Source organism: Colletotrichum phormii (genome assembly GCF_030913505.1).
Source record: "Colletotrichum phormii strain CBS 102054 chromosome Unknown BDP81scaffold_20, whole genome shotgun sequence".
NCBI classification, from domain to species: Eukaryota; Fungi; Ascomycota; class Sordariomycetes; order Glomerellales; family Glomerellaceae; genus Colletotrichum; species Colletotrichum phormii.
The window spans coordinates 525,059-547,770 of NW_026851462.1; the positions used below are offsets into that span (position 1 = coordinate 525,059).

Genomic DNA, 22,712 nt, shown 5'->3' on the forward strand with positions numbered 1-22,712 from the left:
CCTCGGCCCCGGCCCCAGCCCTGGCTGGGCTGGCTAGGCTGAAATTCAGCCGTGCTAAATATCCGTAGTCGCCGGAGCAGTAGTTGGAATCGGTTTCTAGAAATAAACCGCGTAAATAGGTGGATAGGATCCTCCGTTTGCTGTTGGGTTGACCAATAGGTTGATAATGTAGATTCCCTATGGATCCCTATATATAATAGGATCCCTAGGAAGAGGTAGATCTCTTCTACTGAAGTCTGCCGCCATGAATTCACTCTAGACGTTCTAGCCCTAGGGCCAGACAACGGCACCGCATTTGTCCACTGGGCCCACTGCTCCACGAGGCTCTGCGGAACGTATTGGACGAAAAGGTCCAGCGGGCTTGCCGGCAGCTGCCGTACCTCTTGAGCCCGGGCCGGCACGTCAAAGGGCCGGAAGGAGCCCGGAAGACCATGCTCGGTAGCTGGAGGTTCGTGGGGCCGGACTGTTGCTGCGTCACAGCGCTCTGGCGTACAGTCTGTATTACAGGCAGCAGTAAGGTCTTCTGGAAGGATCTCAACTACTATACAGCTGCGTACAGAAGTATCAGAAGCATCAGAAGCAATAGAGGTATCAGAATCACTAGAAGACATCGCAGCATCAATCCAAATGGTAGTAATAGTGGTGATAATACGCAAAAGAGCATAGGGATAAATGACGTACTGTTAAGTACCCCTTTAAATGCGGGGTAAAAAAGGGTAAAGAGTGGGTATTCTGGGTCTTGGCGAAAATGGGGTCAAGTGGCACTCGATGGGATAGGTAGTTGAAACCCATACCAGGAATTTCAGACCATCGCAAGGCATGGTTGTTCGTGAGCTTGACCATGCCCTGTTCTTTAGTGTACTGGAAACCTGCCACATTCAAGCACGAATTTCGTTGATCTGAAAAGCGCACAGCCTTGCTTGGCGTGTACAACGTGTTGCAATTTGCATCACAGTCGGGTTCTTCCACTTCAAGGTTCTCTGAGCAACTTGCGTCTCTCAACATATCAGTCTGGCAGTTTTTTTGGCTCATGATACAATATGGAAGCCGCCTTCAACCGGAATTATTTGGTAATAGGGTTATCTAATTCTGGTGGCGGCGGGGACTGCCTGATTAAGAAGTTGGGGTGCAGATGTTGATGCAAGGCGCTTATCATCACGATGCAACCCCGCACCTCCATCTTCCCCGGTCCTTCTTCTACTGTCCATCACTCCGAGACAAATACTATTCATGCAACCCCGCACCTCCATCTTCCCCGGTCCTTCTTCTACTGTCCATCACTCCGAGACAAATACTATTCATGCAACCCTTGTTTTTCGAAATTTCGATACGCACTCTGACGCTTTCAAGCTCCTACCGATAAGCCTTCGAAAGTTTGGCCTACCACCAGACCCCTGCAACAACCCATTTTGACATCTGGTTCTATCAATGTCGTTCAAGTCAGAAGCTATCGTCGCCAGAGGCCCTTTCTCTGAGGGGAAATGGGCCATCGAACCAGTTACTCTTCGGGATCTGCGCTCAGATGAGGTTCTTGTTGAGATTGTTGCTTCGGGCATCTGCCATACAGACTTACACTGTGGTAACACGCCTGACGACAAGGGGGTTCCCGGAGTCTACTACCCTCGAGTCCTAGGACATGAAGGTAAGCAATGTTGAGCGAACCAAGTGGATTGTTGCTCTGTTTCATTATGCTGACTATGTCCACATCAAAGGTTCTGGATATGTGGTCAAGGTTGGAGACGGCGTGGCAAAGGTCAAGCCCGGCGATGCCGTCTTTCTGTCATTCTCATACTGCGGAGAGTGCCACGTTTGCAAGACAGGGCCACCATCCCACTGCACCAACTCCTTTCAGATCAATTTCATGGGAGAATCAGTCTTCTCAGACGGAATAGGCGGACGCTTCTTTGGCCAGTCCAGCTTGGCCCACCATACAGTTGTCAGCGACAAGTCGGTTGTGAACGCTGCCAGCCTCGGATTGACTCGGGACGACCTGAGAATACTCGCACCGCTTGGGTGCGGTCTCCAGACAGGCAGCGGAACTGTCATCAACGTCGCCAAGGCCGGTCCGGACGACTGCATCGCTATCGCGGGTATGGGAGGCGTAGGCTTGGCAGCAGTCATTGCAGCAAAGAACCAAGGGTGCAAGGCCATCATCGGAATCGACCGAGTCGAGTCTCGCCTCGAGCTGGCCAAGACACTCGGAGCTACGCACATCATCAACACGACCGGGCTGGAAATGGCCCAGGTGACGGAGAAAATCAAAGAAGCTGCTGAAGGGCTTGGTGCAACCATTTGCATCGACACCAGCGCGTTCCCACCACTGCTTGATGCCCAAGTTCAAGGAACGAGGTACATGGGGAAGATCATTCAGGTTGGCACCGGAATGCCGGAGTCACATCTGTCACTTCACATGCAGAGTTTCATGGTCAGCGGAAAGCAGTATTTCGGAGCTGTTCAGGGGCATGTCAATACTGCCGAGTACGTCCCTCAGATGGTACAATGGTGGAGAGAGGGGAAGTTCCCGGTTGAAAAACTGATCAAAGTCTTTGAACACGGCGATTTTGCATCAGCCGTAGAAGCGATGAAGCGCGGCGATGTTGTCAAGCCGATTATTGCCTGGTCATGAGCCATGGTCCGTGGGCTCCGGTGTCTAGTATGAGGCGGATGGAGCTCATACTGCCATCACCATAGTAACTCAAAATCATTATAGACTTTTGGACCTCAAAGTAGGGACCCTTAACGCTACTTTATTACACATCTGTCCACAAAGCTTGACTGCAGATATCTCAACTCGATCTCAGAACCTCATCGCCAATTTCGCAATGCCGACGTCTAATCTGAGCCTCAAGTTTAACTTCCAAGAACCTTCTTCGGCAACAAACATGTGCGCACCCAACAAAGCCAAGCCAAGCCGGGGTTCTTTCGGCTCATTTCCCGACTTATCAGTTCATGTTTAAGCTAGAGGACCCCGAACAAACCGGGACTTTGTGATTGGTCAGCAAGTTACGAGCAGTCAACTGACCATTCACACGAGACTCTGATAAGACAACGCGCGAATAATGTTGCATTCGTTGTAATGCGAGAACCCCGCAATCCGGGGGGCATGGTGGAGACGGTGATTTTCCCAACTCACCGTTGCATTTATCCCCCAGGCCAGGGCCAATCTTCCCGAGCGGCTCAAGGCTTGAGCAGCCCATCTCTAAACTCCTTGAACTCCTTTTCTTTTACTCATATGGGCGCCAAAGAATCGCACCACTTTCTCCTCCGGTCAGCCAATCCTGAACCAAGGCCGCACAGAGAGGAAAATAAACAATGGAGAATCTCCTCGGCCCAGACCTGGCCTCCAAAATCGGTCCCTGGATCCTCCCTAAGCCGCTCGAGGCACCGCCGTCGCCCGAGTCCGTCTGCACCAGCGACCGGGCCTCGCCGACGGAGGAGACCAAACGGCGCAGGGCGGGTGGACCGAAGGCGCGTACCGGCTGTGCCACCTGCAAGACTCGCCATGTAAAATGCGACGAGCGCAAGCCCACATGTTTCCGTTGTGAGAAGGTCGGAGTCGTCTGCGAGGGCTACGTGGACCGCATCGACCGCCGGAGGAAACGGACAAACCAGAACGTGGTCCGCCGGAATACGCCGCAGCTCATCGCTCCTCGGTCCACTTCAGCCGACCCCACCGACGTCTGCAGCACCAGCAGATCCGAGATCATCTTGTCACCTCAGATTCCTAGATCTCTTTCGAGCTTACCAAAGATCTATCACAAGGACGGCGTATACTACGATTACTTTCGACATCAGGTTTCCACCAACCTGGCAGGTTACTACACTAGTCCCAACTGGTCCTATCTAGTCGTCGGCGAAGGTCTGCAAGATGATTGTATTCACCACTCGATCCTAGCTGTTGGGGCGCTTATTCGCTCCACCCCTCAGGATGCGAGACCAAGCTCGCCTAGGAGGAAAGCGTTACCACCTGCCTCGGATGGATACGCTGTAACCGAACATCGTGAGGTTGCGTTGCGACATCATGTCAAGGCAGTCAAGTCTCTCAGAGAACGTATGGAGTTGATCACAGCCTCATCACCAACCACGGTAGTTGTCACAACCTTATTACTTGTTGTGTACGAGCTGCTCCAGGGTGAACCAAGGACAGCCGAAATGCTCCTCAACTCATGCCTAGGAGCACTCAGGGACTCAATCACAATGTTCGAAAGCGATCCTGATGGTGAGGCAAAGTACCGTGACTCCGAATTCGACGATATGGAGCATGTGCTCCCTTGTATAGCAGCAATGAGCCAGCTGTCACAATCACTTCAACCTCGCCGCCATCACACTCACCCTTTCAAAATCGATCCTGGTTCTGAAGTTCATAATCCTCAACACGAGCCGATCTCAAAGTTCTTCATTTCATGGGGCAGGTTCTTCACTTTTGCCGTCAGCTTCATCGGCAACTCTACCGATGTCACTGCAGAGGGCGTGTCTATGGACATGCTCCGTCACCTCACCATTCACCAGCAAAACTTCCTCTCGCAACTACAACAATGGAGATCAGTTATTCAATACTATGCCGAGAATCCGAGGGTGGACATCGCAACTAAGAAGGGCCTCCGGATCGCCCAAATCCACTGGCTTCTTCTCCACATCACACTTACTTGCTGCCTGGACCCAACCGAGGTGGCTTACGATGCATTCGAGAACGAGTTCAGAGATCTGACGATGCTTTGCGTTGAATTATATCGCGACTGTGTGTCACAACCCCGCCCAACGTCAGTTTTGCTGGGGCAGGGCCTCATTTTACCGCTGTGCACTGTTGTGCGCGCCTGCAGAAATCACGACATCCGCATAACGGCATTGCAAGCACTGCATGAGATACCCCCGTCAATGGTCGCCTGGGATGTGGTGTCAAATATGGACGGAATCTTGGGAGCCTTACTGCTTGAGGAGACTGGACGCGATGCGGCAGGATTCGTTCCTCCGGAATCCAGATGGTTTTGGTTGAAAGACGTGACTGTGCCAGAAACGGGGAGGATCCATAAGGTCTATCAGAGGCTAGCGCTAGGGCAAGATGGCAAGCCTGTTCTAACGAAGTTGCGACCGACGTCGAATGTACGATCGAAGATCTGTAAGGCGAGTGGATGTGACAAAGACCACTTGCTAGGACCGGTGGTTGTGGAAGACTCATGAAATATGACAGCGTCATGGCCTCTGTATATCACGTAATGAGAAAGGGGAAACGTGCCAAACCTGATATCTCATGTCAACGTAAAGAAAAGTGATATTCCCGACAACAGAACCTCGGTCTGTATAAGTAGAGAGAATTTGAAATTCGTAAATACCAGCCAGTCACAACCAATGGGCTCGATTCCTCCTGAAATGAAGTCGGACGCTCTCATTTGATAGGTTAGCCTCGTAAATATTAGCCAATCGGGCGAAGTCTATGGAGGTTGACAGGCCAAATGTGGCAAGTGGTTCTAGAGACGTCCCGGCACCTCCACTCCACTTAGTCCGGTCCAACCTTCTGAGATTCGTAAGAATTACCCAATGAGACAATCAAGACCGTAGATACACCATAAAGGTTGGTCCAACCTATTCCATTGTGTAACACAATAGGGGTCAGAAAGCCGTGCACACATTTAAGACCGGATACAGTCCAGGAAGGTACTCGAGAGAGATCCGCCCTTCTCTTTCTTTCTCGAATCCCTTGACTGCAAAACATTCTCACCTCTCTAACTCTTCATAGTCTCACAACTCTCACCATGAGCGCGCCAATCATTGCCCAGCCAGTTGTAGTATCGCTGGCTGACTTGCAAAACGGTATGTCAAAAACAGTCTTGTTCTGATCCATTCACCGTGACTGATTATGTTTTCTAGGAAATGTGCCTTTTGAGAGACTCGTTGAGGCTTTTGGGCCAGATTCTCTAGGAATCTTGGTTGTCAAGAACGTCCCACCTGAGTTTCCCGAGTTGAGACGCCAAGCGCTTTCTTATGCCTCGTACCTCGGAAACTTGCCAAAAGCTGAGCTTGGTAAATTACCCCCGTTCGAGTTGTCAGAATATGGCCACTGACACTTGAGACGCAGACAAGGCCGAGAACCCCGCCGCCAAGTATTTGACAGGCTGGTCATTGGGCAAAGAACAACTCAAGGACGGACAAGTAGACACGTTCAAAGGCTCCTTTTATGCCAACTGCGCCTTCTACACCGATCCGGAATTAGATGCCGCAAAGCCAACGCCCGATTTCTCAGTGGAGAACTTCCCAGAATACCTATCACCCAACATCTGGCCCGAGAGCGAGGTTCTCCCGGGCTTCAAAAGCAGTCTGGAAGACCTCTGCAGGCTTTTGATCGACACAGCTGTGCTCGTTGCACGAGCGTGCGATCAATACGCGGAGAGGGAAATCGAGGGTTACACCAAGGGATACGTCGAGCACGTTGTCAGCACGAGCAACACCACCAAGGCCAGATTGCTGCACTACTACCCGCAATCTCAGGAGGGATCAAGTGAAAACGAGGATGACTGGTGCGGCGTGCACCTCGACCACTCGGTTCTGACAGCCTTGACGTCTGCAATGTTCGTTGATGAGCATAAGACACCATCGGATGCAGTCTCACACGCAAAAGATGCCACAAAACTCTCCCCGTTAGAGGAGATGGCAGGGAGCCCCGATCCTCTCGCTGGGCTTTACATCAAGTCTCGGACAGGTGACACCGTTCAGGTCAAGATTCCGAGGGATTGCATTGCTTTTCAGACAGGCGAGGCACTTGAACGGATCACAAAGGGCAAGTTCAAGGCCGTGCCGCACTTTGTAAGAGGAGTTAGGCCTTCCATGAGTAATGGCCGGGTGGCAAGGAACACTCTGGCAGTGTTCACGCAGCCGAACCTGGGCGAGGAGGTTGACTCGGAGCAGCATATCACCTTCGGAGAATTTGCCAGGGGCGTTGTGAGCAAGAACACAGTTGAGGCTTGAGCACTAGAAGAAGCCGCAATGAAAGGCGATTTGCAAGTATAAGTACAAGTATTATTAATGTAACAAATTGGCCATTTACTCTTGGCACAACTTCATTTGCTTCTTGCGCTCTCGGCTGAACTTTGTGTGCTGTGCTGCGGCCTACAACTCAAGAGGTACGTAATATCGGGCATCATCACATTCAGTGTGAAGACGGCTTAACGTCAGAAACCTGGGTATCCAGCCTAGAAGCGTCCAACTTCGTAGGCGCCTCTGATGCCAAGCTTCGCTCTTCCACAACGGCTTCGATTACTTCAAGCTCCGTATTGGCGCGTCGCTTTTCGACTAGGACAAGGACGGTGACCCAAATCGCCATTGTTGCCCCCACAGCTATCATGGCAATCATTCCTTTCTATCAAAATTTCAGCGGGCTCTCGAAAGTTACATAAGTATTAGGTCTTCGACTCTGGTAGGGACAGCTCGTGTGCTCACCTTGAATTCCGGAGCGTCACCCGCTCTATAGAAAATCAGTGGCCACCAAGCTTGGAAGCAATTGCCAGCTGCATTCATGCATGCAATAACGCAAGACCGAAGTCTCGGTGATTCGTTTCGCATTGAGTCGTTTACCCATGCAAAGAAGGTGGCTTGGATGCAGTAGATCGAACCAGCCCAGTAGTAGGCCCCGAACTTGGCTGCCGTTGAAGTCAGGGCAAGAATGATTGCAGCATTGGCAATAGCCGTGGAGGAGACGTAGTAACCCGACAGCCATCGCCTGCCCCAGATATCTGTTGAAGTCGCCCATAGTAGCGTGCTCGTCACGCCCATGGCTTGTACACCGGTGGAGTAGTTGTTGCGTTGATAAAGGTTGTACTTCTCTGTAGGATGAGCTTGCATGTAGAGGTTGAGAAGCGACTGGTTGGACTGCGATTCGGAGCAGTTGCCTAGAATCCATAGGAAACAGAAGGCGTAGAAGTACCAGGAGTGCATCACTCTGGAGAGGAAAGACTTGGACAGGATGATCTCAGTCTTGTCGACTTCTTGTACCGGCACTCGTTCTCTTGCAAGAGCAATTTCTTCCTGGCTAAGATAGAAGGCCGTGGTCGTGTGAGGTGTATCGGGGAAGAAGAAGTACCCATAGACAGCGACAGGCAGTGTGATAATGCCGGAAATCTGAGCATAGGTAGTGAGTAGAAGCTTCGAGAAAACAAAAGTCGAAAGTCGTAGACTTACAATGAAAAGCCATTTCCAACCTGGTAATCCGTGCAGACCATTCATTGAGGAATGGATGCCACTCTGTAGGAAGCCGCCAAACATGCCACCAGCGAGACCGCTAGCGGTAAAGAATCCCGTGCGCTGGCCAAGCTCTTTCTTGGTATACCACGATCCCAGGATGTACTGGGTTCCAGCAAAGATGCATGATTCGAAGTAACCTTGTAAGAATCGGATAGCCATAAGATGCTGCGGAGTCTTTGCCACTGCATTCAGCATGGTGATTCCCGCCCAAGTTGTAATCATAAAGGGGAAGAAGTTTCAAGGCTTGAAATAAGTCAAGAGCAAGTTATTGGGGACAATGCCTCTGACAGATAAAAAAGAACACGGTCAGAATTCGAGCCCTTAGAGCCCGAGGGCCGATACTGCGTGTGGCTGTAAGAACTTACATGAGATAGGCCGTCGCGTAAAGAGTCGTGACAATTGTCAGTTGAGCTCCTTTAAAACCCAAATCCTCCCTCATCCCGGATACATATGCTTGAGTGATGCTGGCCCTGTCGAGATAATTCCTGTTTAAAGCCATGCTTATCAGCATCTGCGTCGTCGTGATCAAGGTTCCGTATCCCAGCCCGTCACTCACATGAAGTATGCTAAACAGCAGAATGTCAGAATGAAAAAGTCTAACTTGAGAACAAGCTTCCTCTCCATTGGAGTGGAGGCAACCTTGAAGTGCTCCCTCAATGATGAGACAAAACCCATGGTATCTCCTGAAGCACCTTGCTTAAGTTGGCAATGCGAGAAGTAAAATATAGGGTGTCGGGTCGGTAATTGAGGGCTTGGAAGCTATGTGCACCCAAGAATTGATGGTCGCATATGAAGAGATGGCTGGAGAGCTCTTCTTATATCTGATATGCTTTGGGTGCAGTGGTTTGTTCTTTAGACGCAGTCGACGTTGGTGTCTTATCTGCTGTTACTTCAAGATATCTCCCCCCTGGACATAGAAGGCATTCCAGGCTCGGGGATAAGGGACGGTGCCACGGGTGCCCCGCCCTCCTCAGGAAACTTCCATTATCAAGGCTAAGCAAATTCCGGGGGGTTGATACTACTTGACATATACTAACCACCTAGGTGAGCAGGGCCAAGAAGCTTGGAAGTCTTGAGATATCTTGTCCATAGATAAAGCAGAAGAGCAGATTCGCCTTTCATTTCAAACCTGCGCTAATGCCAAGTTACCATGCTGTTGTTGCTTAGGTACTCTGCGATAAGCCAGACCTTCCAATGTCCGACCGTTCCTTGTATTTGCGAGATTGGAGAAGTAAGTACATGTGTTGAGTTGGATGGGTGGGTCAACTTCTTGGAGGAGCTCCTCCCGTCGATCTCGATGCAAGGCAAGGTCAACATGGCTGGGCCAACCCCAGACCAAAGGCTAACAAACACTGTTCATTCTAATTAGATCGTGGCTCGAAGTACCGTTGGGTTATTCAGCACTAAAACTGAAGCATTGTAGATGAGTTAGCGACAGCAATATGACGTTGTTGTGCTATCAGATCAACTGCTAGATGCCGTCAGTACTTCCATCTCCAGTCTTTGTTCTATTCTTCTTTATACGGAAATGATTGATGGACGAATAAAAGGGAAAAGGGTCGCATCAACATATATCCCTCATAAAAGTACGTGCAGATGTATGGACGCCATCCAGCAGTTGATGAGACACGAAGTTCCCCATCTCACGAAGCCGCAGCAAGGGTTAAACGCAAGGCCGAACACTGAAAGAGTGAGAGGCATTTGCAGTCATTTATCCCAAGTTTGATGTCAGGCTTGGAGCACTTCTAGATGCAGTTCAATTGCTTCGTGTAGCGAAACCAGTCAAATCCTATCCACATTGCACACATACAAGAAATCACTCATGTTGAATATTATGAAATCCACCGCTTCTTGGTAATAATACGAGATGACCCCCGTAATCAATTGCGAGCTACAATGTGCATGATCCAAAACTTAGCTCGCCTTCAGAGAGGGCACATAAACCTCTCGTGGAACGTTGTCAAATTTGCCGAGGCTCTGATGGCCTTCCGGATCGGAATACTCACCAGCAAAGAAGTCGGCATGTTTCTGAGTATCTCGCGGACGATCAAGTTCATACTCGTAACGCTTAAACCCATGTTTTCGAGCGTCCAGGAAGTCCGCCATACAGAATACTTGCTCGTCAATTGGCTTATCGCGGCCGAGTCGTTGAAGAAGAGGGGAGCCTTCGATAGGAACGAGCTCTCGCTCATCAGCCGGACGCGAGAAGTAAATGACTCCGATGCGACGAAGGTGGCGTTGATCCTCGGGAGGTTCTATAATGTTGCACATTATTTGTGTCCTAGGCACTTGATCATGAGTGACCTTCACTGGAACATAGCTACTTACGGACAACACGATGAATGGTAGCCTTGAAAAGACCCCCAGTCAAGCGTCCGAGGGCATCGCCGAAGTTGACGACCAAACCATGAGGCTGGTGCTCAAACCAGCGATATGTTGCATCGTGATGATCGAGGACCTGGAGTGCCGCAATGGGTTGCGAGAAGAGAAACGTCCACGTGCCTAGATCAGTGTGCCCTGAGAGGAAGATATCGCGGTACTTTTCGCTTTCTGCCCTGGATCGCGGCTCGCACATCATGTATCTGATATACTCGGTCTTGGATCCCCCAGGCGCATGCGTGGATTGAATGACCTCACCAGGGACCTCCAAGATCATAGCAACCTGAACAAGTACCATGGCGATCAGATTAAGCCCCGTACCAGATTTAAGGAGGGAACTCACCAAAGTCAGGAGTTTCTTGAGGATGTTGGTGCGGATGAACTGCATCACCTCTTGTGTCTCCTCCAGATGCGGTCGCATAAACTCGGGATGAGGGCGATCAAGAGGATCATGAACCAGAATATTGTAATGATCCAGCTGTTTGGGGAAGCTACCCTTGTGTCCGAGAGGCCCAGCGGGCTTGTATCCAACATAGAGTCCTCGTGCATCTTCTTCGGGGGTCACTATCACTGTGTCAACGCTTGCAGCCTTCATATCCTGGGCTGTCGAAGTAAATAAAACGACTCTAGATACCTTCATACGGTGCCTTTCCCTCTGCCGGGAGGGTCATCATCGCGTTTGCGATCTGCATTTGACGAACGTAAACTTCATCGGAAATGCCATGATTGCTCAGTGTGAGAAAGCCGTAACCAGTCGCAGCTTCATAGAGATCTTTTGCCAATTCTTCTCGGCCAGTGGGGTCGTCGAACTTGGGCATGTCGAGGTTCACGAGTTTGACGTAGTCCACTTTTCAGGACAGATTCAGCTGGCTAAAACGCGATTGATTGACTCGGGAGGTAAGACTTACACTTCTCCTTGGTTGGTGGAGCGGGTGCGAATGGAGGAAGAGACATGGCTTCTATCGCTGATGCAATGAGAATATTTTGGAGATAGGGATGGATGCAGACGAAGATGCGAATAAAGTTCTGTGAGTGCTTTGTTGAAGAGTCGATGACTTCGACTCGAGCAATGCGATCTCTCCTGCCTGTTATATCGTAAAGTGCATTTCTTGGGAACACGACTCCCGCATGAGTGCACTCTTCCTACTCTTATCAAGCCGTCTCTGCGACCTTTGTTGGGGCTCCTCCTCGGTGAGCTCCAGCCAAGCCCTCTCTCAGTTTTCATTTGCCTGGATTGTATCCAAGGTCTTTCAAGCTTCCTCATGCTGCATCGAGTCCTTCAAAATGAGGAATCCGGCTTGCAAAAATTACTACGGTAGGCGTTTTGAGTTCAAGACTTGGGAGGCTTTATCCGGTGCGGCCGCATTGGGCAATAAACAAGCGTACAGCTGTGAATGATAAGAGTGGTGAACCCACATTTTGCGGAGAAGACGATTGTCCTATCAGGTGGTCTCTATTATCACAATCAAGATGCCCATTGATCCTCCCTCCATGTTCTCACGACTACTGTGAGATATTGCCGGGACCGATTAGTGAGATCTTGTGGAACACGATTGAACCCGAAAGTCAACCACAACACTTGGCCGAATTGATGCAGTAACATTGCAGTCTCACCGACTTCATCCTTAGTAGTATAGAAATGTCTGCAAAATCAAACGACAAGCCATTCCACTGCCCCGCGTGCTCTAGTCGTTTTACCCGACAGGTGATTTCGTTTCCGCCAATAAGTCCAAATGCAAAGGGCCGACAGTCGGCAGGAGAATCTGAACCGCCATACATCATCAGGTGATTACAAGACAGAATCATGGCAACTGGCCAGCGACAAGTAAGACTGACGGATGCAGTACATCAGCGGTCAAATTTGAGACCTTTTCCATGCCCGCAGTGTGAAGTCAGCTTCTCGAGAAGGTCGGTAACAATTGCCTCTATGCAAAATCTTGGGAGATACTGAGTTGGTTTGTAGCGATTTGAGAAAACGCCACTTGAGAAGGTATCATGCGAATACTGACCGCGCCGGTGAGACAATCCATGTCGCCAGTCATGCCGCACCAGCCGATGGGTGACAAAGGGAAGCTAGCAACGCATATGAGGCCAACCGCTTGAATGTCAGTTCAAACGGTGACGGTGTAAGTGTTTCCTCCACTGGTCCCTTCTGTTCACAGACCAAGTAACGTTGTGGATGTCGTAGTCAACTCCTATGTCACAAGTGTTTGCATCGCAAGGCATTTCCTGGCTTTTCAAACTTCCTCAATTTGTCTCAGCCTACTTCGATCGATTTCAGCCCACGTTCCCGCTTTTACATAAGCCAACTTTCGACGTGGACACGGCTCAAGAGCCGTTGATAAAGGCAATCGTTTGCCTGGGCGCCATTTACCAAGCCCAAGGTTCGAGCCAAGAGATAAGCTCCACGTTGTTCTCTTCGGGCCTCAAGTCTCTAGATGTATACTGAGTGAATATTCAAGAGGACCTTTGTGTGGATGTTGAGCGATGTGAGGAGTTATATGTTCGCGAGAGTCGGCGGGTCAGATTCAGAGAGTTGTGGGTCATGCAGGCCTATCTACTCTTTGAATACTACGCATTCTACAACTGCGACGATGGCCGATTCGCAACAGCTCTCAAAATCCACAGGAAGCTTGCTGATGCTGTGCGGCAGTATCAAATGCTTCAAGACAGAGTAGCTCTTGGCGTGGACGAAGTCTCCAGCCCGAATGAGCCTACAGTGTCTTCCTCGTCGACTGTCACCGAGCACGCCTGGCGAGTTGCTATGTACAACGAGTCAAGAAAGCGGTATGATTACCTGCGTGCGCGAAAACCGACATAATGTCAGTCAAAGTTTATAGCTGACAACGGAGACTGTTGGAATATTGACGGCAGAAAAGGGTGGATTTGGAAGGTGGCCTGGGCCGTTGCAAACGGCCCTTCCACCTACTTACACCCAACGGAGGAATCGTGGGCTACGCCCACCAACTTCCTCCTTACACAGATATACGCAGTTCAATACCAAGATTATTGAGCTTCGTACCGGCCTACAGGCTCCTGCTGACGTGTATACCAACAGAGACTTAGAATTGTGTATTGTCTATATTACCTCGACGCTCAACTTTCAGTCTGTTGTAACATACTTCCATTGCTCGCAGCTCTAGAATTGAAATACGAACTTCCGTGTCAAGATGATATATGTCAAGCATCCACTGCCGAAACCTGGCAAGCACTCATACTCTCGCAAGAGGGGTCGTTCAACGAAGAAGACGACTATGACGCCAATGGCGACCCAGGTCCTGAACACGGCGATCTGTACGCAAGTCTCATGTTCTTGATGAATCCTAACCCGCCAGACCGGCCTCTACGACTGCTATGGCATTCGTCCTTTGCGTGTCTCATGCTCATCACACAAATTTTGATGATGATTCGTGACCTTTGGCAAGTTCGTTCTTGTACAACAACGTGCGATGTGGCGAGTCCAAAAACAACCTGTCAATCATTTCAGAAGCTAGTCGAACATCAATTATGCAAGCTCTGAATGCCTTGTCAGACATCATGCGTAAGCCGTCTCTTCCCGGACTATGCACTGTTACCAACCCTCCGGGTGAATCTGACTCTGTAGAGTCTAGCCTATGGAGTAATGTCTGGATCGTGTGGCATTATGCTGCCATGAACCTTACTCACCAAGAGTCATTACTCACGAGTGGCATCGTCGAGTATAGCCTGCCATCTGCTGTTTCAACGTGTTGGGAGCTTGGGAAGCCTCGTGTAAAGCAGCATCGAGATGTGTATGAGGATAGAGATGGTACGTATGTGAGCTCTTCTTCAAATTGTCATCCCTCCATGTGAAGCATTCAGCATCGCTGTGAAACAAGATACCAGCTCACACTGTCTCAGTCATGCGGGTCGCGAGTAGTTTGGAGAGCATTCTGATGCTTCTTTCTCGCGATACTAAACCCATCCGTCTCAACTTCCAGTTGAATCCTGGAGGCACTCCTATGATAAGCGAAGATCCATTCATCACCATGATAGGATATAAGGCTTGTCTGCTGGAATGGCGCATAGTACGTTTGATGGCCGTAAGCCTGCAGACCAGCTCAGCCTCTTTTAGCATTCAAGCACCTAGCATCTACGCCATGTCTGCTCGTGTCATTCTCACTGGAATACTAGCCGCCATCCGCCCAGATATATGTGGTGGTCAAAGAGGTCTCTGGGAGGAGGCAGCGACGGTTGATGACGCCGAATCTAGGTACTTGGCGTGGATTGAGGCAACATTTTCGGCTAGAGATGTGTGGCCACCTAGTAAATGGATTGTTGCGGTGTTCAATGAGATTAGACAGGAGACTAGGTAAAAGGACTCGGATTGTTCCGCCGTATATAATTATGTCCCATCAACTACTAGATAACGTCACTATATCCGTCTCTTTCTCTAACTTTACTCTGGTTCGAGATTATTCATAAGCCAATATAAGGGAAATTTGGTAAAATTAGAGAACGAGTGGAGACGGTTATAGTGACGCCATCTAGCAGTTGATGGACTACTCCAGCTTACAAGCCATCGTAGTCAGGATACGTGCCGCCAGCCTCGTCGCGAATAACATTAGGTCTGAGGATGCTGTCGAAGATTCCATCTTTGTCATTCCTAATGCGCATGTAGTATTCATGCACCACCGGGTGCTTCTCTTCCCAGCTCTTAGTGAAAACCTTGGGAAATGTTAGAAGTGCACTGGTTTTGACGACAATCATGGTTATATAAGATTCTTACATATTGATAACCTCTTGCGAGACCAGAAACAACGAAAAGATCGGCAAGGGTCAGTGTGTCGCCAACGAGATAACTCTTTCCCGCGATCTCCGTCTCGATGGCGCGAATTGTCAACTCACAGCTCTCCTCGCAATTTTTGAGAATCTCCGGGCTATTGGGTGCCCGCCCAATGATGGGTCCTATCCATGCCATGATGGGCGGTAAGAGCTCATAGTTGGTGAAAGAGGCCCACCGAAGGACCGTCGTCTCCTCCTTCAACCCGGATCCACAGAGCTTGGTGATTGGATCCTGCTTTGCCACTGTTATGCCGTAAGTTCACGGAGCTTGTACCTTTGAATAAGCTTGGGACTTACGGAACCATGCAACTTCGTTGCTTTCGTAGACAGCAAAGCCGTCTGCGGTCTCCAGTGCGGGAACCTTTCCGGTATGGAACTTGGAGGTATTCCTCACCGACACCACCTTTTTCCGGGTACACTTTGATCGGAAAGGCGTTGCAAATTTCGACGTCAAGCTTATTGTACTTGGCCACGAAGAGCACCATCGTGGATCGGGGCGCCTTGGGATACGTGTAGAGCTTGCCGAAAGACATCGTGCTGCCTATAATAGTAGCGTGTTCGACTAGAGGGTGGATGAAAGTAGGTGAAACTTTGCCGTGTGAATATTTCTAACTGCCCGATTCCATTGTTCTTATTGAAATGATAGATGTAGTTGACTAGGCGGGATATCTTGTTTCCTACATAATACAGCCTGCATGCTGTCGTTGATTATCGGCACGGGGAGAAGCTCCACCCCCGATAAATGTGGATTTCTCGCCCGCAACAAGTGCTCCTCCTGCATCCAAAGAAGACCTCGACAACTCAAAGCTCGGAAATGCGGCTGGAAATATCAAAAAATTTCCTTGCGCTGACTGTTTCTGTAGAATATCATGTTTTGAGCTCTTCAATTGACCTTGTAGGGAGTTGCTATCACTTGTAAGCTAGGTACGTGATTAGAAATGCGATGCTGGTCCTAAGATAACCCCACTCCCATACAATTTCTGAGTACCTTTCCCCCAAAATCTTCCATAAGGTGTTGGCAGAAGAGCATGAGTCTCAAGAGTACGTCTCCTTCATTCATCTAGAGTTTATCAGATGGATGAACCAACCGACCAAAATCGTCAATTAAACCGGTTACACAAATGGCAGATTTATGTGATCTCTCTACTCAGTAGCAGGCAAAGACTTCCCGATATGCGGGGAATGCCTCCCTGTCATGATCTTTAATAGGCGCGGATGCGGTAGTCACTGGTGGGAGCATCACTGTAGCATCAACTGACACTGTAAGATGAATGCTACCGGCTCCGAGCTGAAATGTGACCTTGCATTGGGAACCGAGGGGAGACGGTTGGAGCGTGTCTTCCATCCCACCGGCCGAATCACTGGGGGTTATCCAGCCATGCAGTCGGCCGAATGCAAGATGAAAACCTGGGGTCATCGGCTGAACTGATGCCGGCCTTTCGCATCATCCGCAGTCATGCAACTGCCGGAAGAACTGTAGTGAAGCACCGGAGCTGGGGCGTAATTTCCTTAGGCTGTAGATCGACAGTCGAGATTTTACGAGCCAATGAGGCATTCGAAACTGGATTTCACGATGACCTCGTACCGAGTGAATAAGATCCGAGTCGGCCGGAGACAGATCTTGCGCCTGGGGTGGAAAGAGATAAAACCGAGATGATGTCTCTTAGACAACACAATTATCTCACTCAATAGCTCTTCCATAGACTCTACACAACAACCCAGTGAGCTCTTCATCATATCAGCACGATGAGATCCTGGCTTCGCTCACTTGTCACGATAGCTGCTTTGGCAGCCCCTATCGTGGCAGAGACCTTTACCAACCCGGTCATATGGGAAGAGCTCGCCGACAATGAGGTTCACCGCGTCGGAGACACCTACTACTTGACCGCATCCACCATGCACTACTCCCCCGGCGCTCCCATCCTACGCTCTAAAGACTTGGTCAACTGGGAGTACGTCAGCCACTCGGTCCCGGTTCTCGACTGGAACTCGCAATATGACCTCGCGGATGGGAAGAATGCTTATGTCAAGGGCATCTGGGCATCCTCTCTTCGGCACCGGGCGAGCAACGGCCTCTGGTACTTTGTAGCCTGCGTAGAGTTCTCAAAGACCTACGTCTACACGTCACCTGACCCATCTGGGCCCTGAACCAAAGCCGGCACCATTGACACATGCTACTACGATGTTGGCTTGTCATTTGACGACGACGATACCCCGTACGTTGCATATGGAAATACCATGATATCGGTAGCGCAGCTATCGGCCGACGGACTTTCAGAGACACAGCGAGAGACTGTGTTCCAGACGCCCAGTGACATTGGTGCCCTCGAGGGTGCGCGCATGTACAAGCGAGACGGAAACTATTACATCTTCCTTACGAGGCCGCCTGATGGACAATACGTACTAAAGTCATCTAGCCCATGGGGTCCGTACGAGGTCAAGGTCCTCGCCGACCGAATTGCACTGAGCTCGGTTCCGAATACAGGCTCGCCGCACCAGGGCAGTCTCGTAGACACCCAGAACGGAGACTGGTACTACGTGGGCTTCACAGACATCTATCCCGGTGGCCGCTCTCCCGTACTTGCTCCCATCACTTGGGGAGACGATGGTTTCCCGTCGCTGGTGACCGTCAACGGCGCCTGGGGAGACTACGAGTACCCGCGTCCCCGGGTAGATGTGCCGAGCGCGCTTCGCACCGATGAGTTTTCCGGCACGTCCCTCCGGCCTGAGTGGGAATGGAATCACAACCCTGATGTCAGTGGTTTCGAGGTCAACAACGGACCCACGCTCCGTACCGTCACCGTGGCATCCGATCTGTACTCAGCTCACAACACTCTGACGCATCGCATTCGGGGTCCGATTGGAACCGGCACCGTCCACCTCAATGTTGCGAGCATGGCTGACGGTGACCGCGTTGGACTCGCAGCGTTGCGCGACAAGTCCTCTTGGATAGGCATCGAACGCGAAGGGGACGTGTATTCTATCGTCACTGTCGGGGGCTTGACCATGAACACCGACTGGACTACGAACTCGACGGGAGCAGTTGTCGAGCGCAGACCGTTGGCTGATGCGAGAGATGTCTACCTGAGAATGGTAGCTGATATTCGGCCCGGTGGACCTGGCAATGTTGTTTTCAGCTACAGCGTCGATGGCCAGAATTTCGAGACTGTTGGCGCGTCATTCACGCTGTACAATAACTGGGAGTTCTTTTTGGGTTAACTACCGATACGGCATATTCAACTATGCGACAAAAGCATTAGGGGGCTCTGTGCGAGTTTCGTCATTCACCAATGCCTAGTTGTTGTTGCTGAATCTGGAAGCTCTCGTGTAGACTCCACCTAAATGGGAAGAAAAAGGAGATCTCTGAGAATGTAAATAGCTAAGCGCAAGGAACACGTAATGTGGGAGAAAGAAGAATCTGTTCACCATTGTATTTACTCTAGTCCGTAGACCCAATAACATCAGCGATTCTCAGCCGCTGATGCCCCTCGGTTCGTCCGCAATTTAAAGTCACAATGCAAGGAATCGAAGAGAGCCAACAAACCGGGCAAAGCGCATCTCTTCCTCACACTCAAAAGTCCGCAGGCTCCAATTCCAACCCCGAGTTGGCGAGTCCCAACCTCGCCGGGTAACCGGACCTAAGCGGAACCAATAGTGGAGGTTGATACGCGCCAAAGGGGACCAGAGCCCCGGAGGGAGACCTGGGGTATTGGAACGCGATGCTTCATTTGGATCCAATGCCGAGGTTTGTTGGGTCCTTCTGAAAACCCCTCATCGACATCTTGCTTAGCTCGCCCACCCAAATATGCCATTTACGGTCACCTTTTCGTGCAACAGGCTACATCCTATCAATACTGACCCCGCGCGGCAGCTCTTCAAAGCCAGTGTCCCGGTCTACACGTGTACTATCTCACTACGGCCCGAACATGTGTGTGAAGTAGAGAGGGTTATCGATGGCCGTTTGTTGGCGATGGCACTCAGCTGATTCGTTATCGTAGAGCGGTCTGGGATGACACCTGACGATCCGAACACCTCGATATGCATTAGTTTCTTAGAGGCTAGCTTACCCCCAGCCCACCGATGAGTCTCTGGGCCTGTTGCGACTAAGAAAGAAGGGCAATGGGGAACTGTTTTATCCGAGTGGGTTTCCCATCGACAGCTTTCCGCAGCTGCGGGAAAGGTCTCAGTGCGGATATCGTTCTAGTTTGCTTGGCCGAAGGGGTCTCGGTGAGTATGCGACGTCATGCAGGTCTTGATAAATACCTCTTCGTTTCCCCCAAGATTTCCTTTGACGCTGACGTTGGACAACGAGCCATTGTTCTCCCCGATCGTTCCGCATCCGTCTCTTGCTCTACCCTTTTAAGCCTCTTCTTCGAGTCCTTCATCCCCCTACAACCCTCTTGATCTCTCCTATACAGTGGAGCATAGAGCTTACGCCCCCAAAATGAGAGTCAAGACTAGCACCGCCCTCGCCGGCATTCTCGCCGCCACCGCCGCCACGGCGCAAAACGTGACCAGCACCTGCGCGACCGGCGTGTACATCATCGTGGCCCGCGGTAGCAACGAAGCTCCCGGATCCGGCAGAATCGGCAGCGTCGCCAATGGCACTTTTGCAGCCATCCCCGGGTCCCAGATCGCGCCGCTCGACTACCCGGCGACGTTTGACAACTACTCGACCTCCGTCGCTGCCGGCGCCGTGGCCTTGAATGCCGCGTTGACATCGTACAACGCGCGATGCCCGAACTCCAAGGTTGCGCTGTTGGGATACTCTCAGGTAAGCTAACGTCGTAGTGAAGATTTCGATATTACGCATCCCTTCTGCATCAATGCCAATTCAGCTTCATGGGATGACATGATCATCCATTTTTACCAGAGCGCCGGGAAGGAGGGTGGCAATTGGGCGGGAAAATTGGACGGCTACTTGCAAATTTACTTTTGTTTACTTCCGCTGACTTGCATGAAACTTTAGGGTGCGCAAGTGACAGGTGATACTCTGTGCGGCAGTGTCGACGAGGACGAGGGTGAAGCTCTCAACATTGAGTTCAATCAGACAGCTCCCGTTCTCGCATCCGTCGTCGACCAAAGTGGTTAGTAGCCGCCTGCCCAGTCACTATCCGTTGACATGATTAAGAAGCTTACACATGCTCAGTCATTGCCGTGATTCTCTTCGGAGACCCAACCCACAACGTCAGCGCAAGCTGGAACAAAGGCACGAGCAAGCGCAACGGAGTAAGTTCCACCTGGGCGAAACGTGGTGGCGGGATCAAAACACTACGGTAGTGCAATGTCGGACTCGCTGACTCGTTCTGCTTTCTAGCTTTTCCCCCGCGAGAACGTGACCAAGTGCGAGGCATACGCATCCAAGATCGAGTCCTACTGCGACACGGGAGATGTCTACTGCGATCTCGGCAATAACACTCTCGTCCACGGTTCATACTTTGGCAACTACACCGACGATGCAGTTGAGTTTATCTCGGCGCAGTACAACGCATCCAAGTCAACCAACGGTTCGTCGCCGACTGCCACTCCCTCTACGGTTCCGGGATCCGGAGCTGCCGACTCTGCCCCGGGCCTGCTGATGTCCCTGGCTGGTCTGTCTATGCTTGCAGCGTTCATCTTGTAAGAGGAGCCATGAAAAGAGCATGCTGGACGGAATTCGATTGGCTATGATTGTTTCCGGCAGTGTACATGTAATTACTCAATAATGAAGACTACGACCTGAAGAGCCCTTCTCAAGCTTCCTCTCATCCCACCGGTATATGAAACGTCCAAAACTCCACATATGAACACAAACTCCAGTATTCTCTCGGTCCGACGCAAACGGTCCGACGCAAACGGTCCGACGTCGTTGCAAGGTTCATGATTCCGACATCATGGTTGCTTGTGGAGGTCCTGAAGACGAGATTGAGATACGGTTCTCTGCTATCTACGTGCCGGCAAGTCGTAACAAGCGGGTGATCACCCAAGTCCTTGTATATATCCCAGCCTCATGGCTCGTGACATGATCATATCAAGACGATGAGATACGTGAACGATGATGCACTGATCAAGCCCGAGAAGTTCAGGACGCTTCGGTCACATCAGCTAGCTACTTCAAATCTGGATTCGACGTCGATGAGGATGATTACCAAAACGGCAAGTGAAGAACAGTTTGCAAGATTAAAGCTTATTTACAACCATCCCAGATTGTTGGCAATAAGAAATCTGTCAATCGCCGTTATAAAATCCCATGAGATATTTGCAAAGGGTGAGCCTTTTTACGAACTTACGTGCCTAGAATAATAATAAGAACCAATGAAATCCCCATTCCTCGCACACTTGGATTGCTCTAGGACAGCTGTTCTTGAATCTCTTTGCTTCCTGTAAAGGAAAAAGGGATACTGTGTTTTCCATCTACCTAGTCGTAACACCTGAAGTTCAAGACAAACGAAAGAGTAGGGAGTGTCTCAGGGATTGCTACACTATCCTGTCTCCAGCTGCGCGCCGTCAAACGATGACAGACAGCCACATCTGTAAGGGGCTGGCCCCTAGGCTTGTTCAACGTAGAGGTGCCGTCGATTGACTATTCTAAGCTAAAGAGGAAAGAGGAGGAATTATAAGGATAAGTTATAACGTGCATGATAAGCGAGCGGATCGCTCGACAGCAACCACTCCACGTATGTAAATCTTGATCAACATCAACAAAGTTTAATTAATTGAAACTACCCATAATCCTCTTCTCTAGACATTTCTCTCTGAAATGGACATGTGCGCGCATTGTGTCCAGTGTTCCCGCAGACGCCACATCGCCGTTGACCTGTTTCCGTCCTCGGCCGACGGCCACTACTCCGGCGCGTTTCCTCCTCAATCTGAGCTGTAGCCTCTCTCTGTGATTGAAGGTCATCTGCCTCAGCTATAGTAAGGCTCCCTCCTTGCCTGAGACGAGTTTTCTTAGATCTCCGCCGTCGGCTAAGTAGATTATTCTCCTCCCGAAGGGTTTTGTTCTCAGCCTCTAGAAGAGCATTACGATGCATCATAGCTAGTGTCCCTTTGAGGACATGGTCAACTGCGTTACTAGCTGGTGTTGGCGAGCTATTTAGATGATTTAAGATTCGATCTTTAATCAAAGTTGACTGAGAATTTGCCTCTGTTGGGTTGTTTGGTATCTGAGAAGTCCACGCTGGGGGTGTTGCTGGGAGAGACCCTGGGGGCGTTGGAGTGTGTAACTTCACATCCAGCTTCGAAAGCACACTTTCAGCACTTAACGGAACAAGCCCAGCCCCTCTAAAACCTCCCTGGATGTTTTTTACCGTTAGGGC

The 22,712-nt window shown here is 50.5% G+C and overlaps 8 protein-coding genes across 8 annotated transcripts; 5 read left to right on the top strand and 3 right to left on the bottom strand.

Annotated features, from left to right (window-relative positions):
* Positions 1-1,428: 1,428 nt before the first annotated feature.
* BDP81DRAFT_328028 (zinc-binding dehydrogenase) lies at positions 1,429-2,626 on the top strand (the record flags this gene model as incomplete). The annotated part of the gene is made up of 2 exons (XM_060585183.1): positions 1,429-1,642; positions 1,713-2,626. The coding sequence occupies 2 exons, from the start codon at positions 1,429-1,431 to the stop codon at positions 2,624-2,626; spliced, it is 1,128 nt and encodes a 375-aa protein (XP_060441444.1).
* Positions 2,627-3,195: 569 nt separating this feature from the next.
* BDP81DRAFT_435839 (uncharacterized protein) lies at positions 3,196-5,337 on the top strand. The gene has a single exon (XM_060591079.1). The coding sequence runs from the start codon at positions 3,313-3,315 to the stop codon at positions 5,176-5,178; it is 1,866 nt and encodes a 621-aa protein (XP_060441445.1). The 5' UTR covers positions 3,196-3,312; the 3' UTR covers positions 5,179-5,337.
* A 324-nt stretch (positions 5,338-5,661) lies between these two features.
* Positions 5,662-7,053, top strand: BDP81DRAFT_435840 (uncharacterized protein). Its single transcript, XM_060591080.1, has 3 exons — positions 5,662-5,808; positions 5,866-6,018; positions 6,074-7,053. Exons 1-3 carry the CDS (start codon positions 5,751-5,753, stop codon positions 6,958-6,960), a joined length of 1,098 nt encoding a protein of 365 aa, XP_060441446.1. The 5' UTR covers positions 5,662-5,750; the 3' UTR covers positions 6,961-7,053.
* Positions 7,054-7,141: 88 nt separating this feature from the next.
* On the bottom strand, positions 7,142-8,454 carry BDP81DRAFT_463960 (MFS pantothenate transporter; the record flags this gene model as incomplete). Its single annotated transcript, XM_060594091.1, has 3 exons — positions 7,142-7,351; positions 7,432-8,109; positions 8,170-8,454. The coding sequence occupies 3 exons, from the start codon at positions 8,452-8,454 to the stop codon at positions 7,142-7,144; spliced, it is 1,173 nt and encodes a 390-aa protein (XP_060441447.1).
* A 1,692-nt stretch (positions 8,455-10,146) lies between these two features.
* Positions 10,147-11,565, bottom strand: BDP81DRAFT_463961 (gibberellin 2-oxidase; the record flags this gene model as incomplete). Its single annotated transcript, XM_060594092.1, has 5 exons — positions 10,147-10,487; positions 10,561-10,894; positions 10,955-11,175; positions 11,246-11,458; positions 11,520-11,565. The coding sequence occupies 5 exons, from the start codon at positions 11,563-11,565 to the stop codon at positions 10,147-10,149; spliced, it is 1,155 nt and encodes a 384-aa protein (XP_060441448.1).
* A 3,576-nt stretch (positions 11,566-15,141) lies between these two features.
* On the bottom strand, positions 15,142-15,947 carry BDP81DRAFT_463962 (elongation factor EF-1 gamma subunit; the record flags this gene model as incomplete). Its single annotated transcript, XM_060594093.1, has 4 exons — positions 15,142-15,297; positions 15,359-15,657; positions 15,712-15,790; positions 15,834-15,947. 4 exons carry the CDS (start codon positions 15,945-15,947, stop codon positions 15,142-15,144), a joined length of 648 nt encoding a protein of 215 aa, XP_060441449.1.
* Positions 15,948-17,058: 1,111 nt separating this feature from the next.
* Positions 17,059-18,712, top strand: BDP81DRAFT_483732 (family 43 glycosyl hydrolase; the record flags this gene model as incomplete). Its single annotated transcript, XM_060595077.1, has 3 exons — positions 17,059-17,529; positions 17,671-18,628; positions 18,669-18,712. The coding sequence occupies exons 1-3, from the start codon at positions 17,161-17,163 to the stop codon at positions 18,710-18,712; spliced, it is 1,371 nt and encodes a 456-aa protein (XP_060441450.1). The 5' UTR covers positions 17,059-17,160.
* A 1,146-nt stretch (positions 18,713-19,858) lies between these two features.
* On the top strand, positions 19,859-21,037 carry BDP81DRAFT_397738 (cutinase; the record flags this gene model as incomplete). The annotated part of the gene is made up of 4 exons (XM_060588364.1): positions 19,859-20,188; positions 20,384-20,501; positions 20,564-20,643; positions 20,732-21,037. 4 exons carry the CDS (start codon positions 19,859-19,861, stop codon positions 21,035-21,037), a joined length of 834 nt encoding a protein of 277 aa, XP_060441451.1.
* Between the last annotated feature and the right edge of the window lie 1,675 nt (positions 21,038-22,712).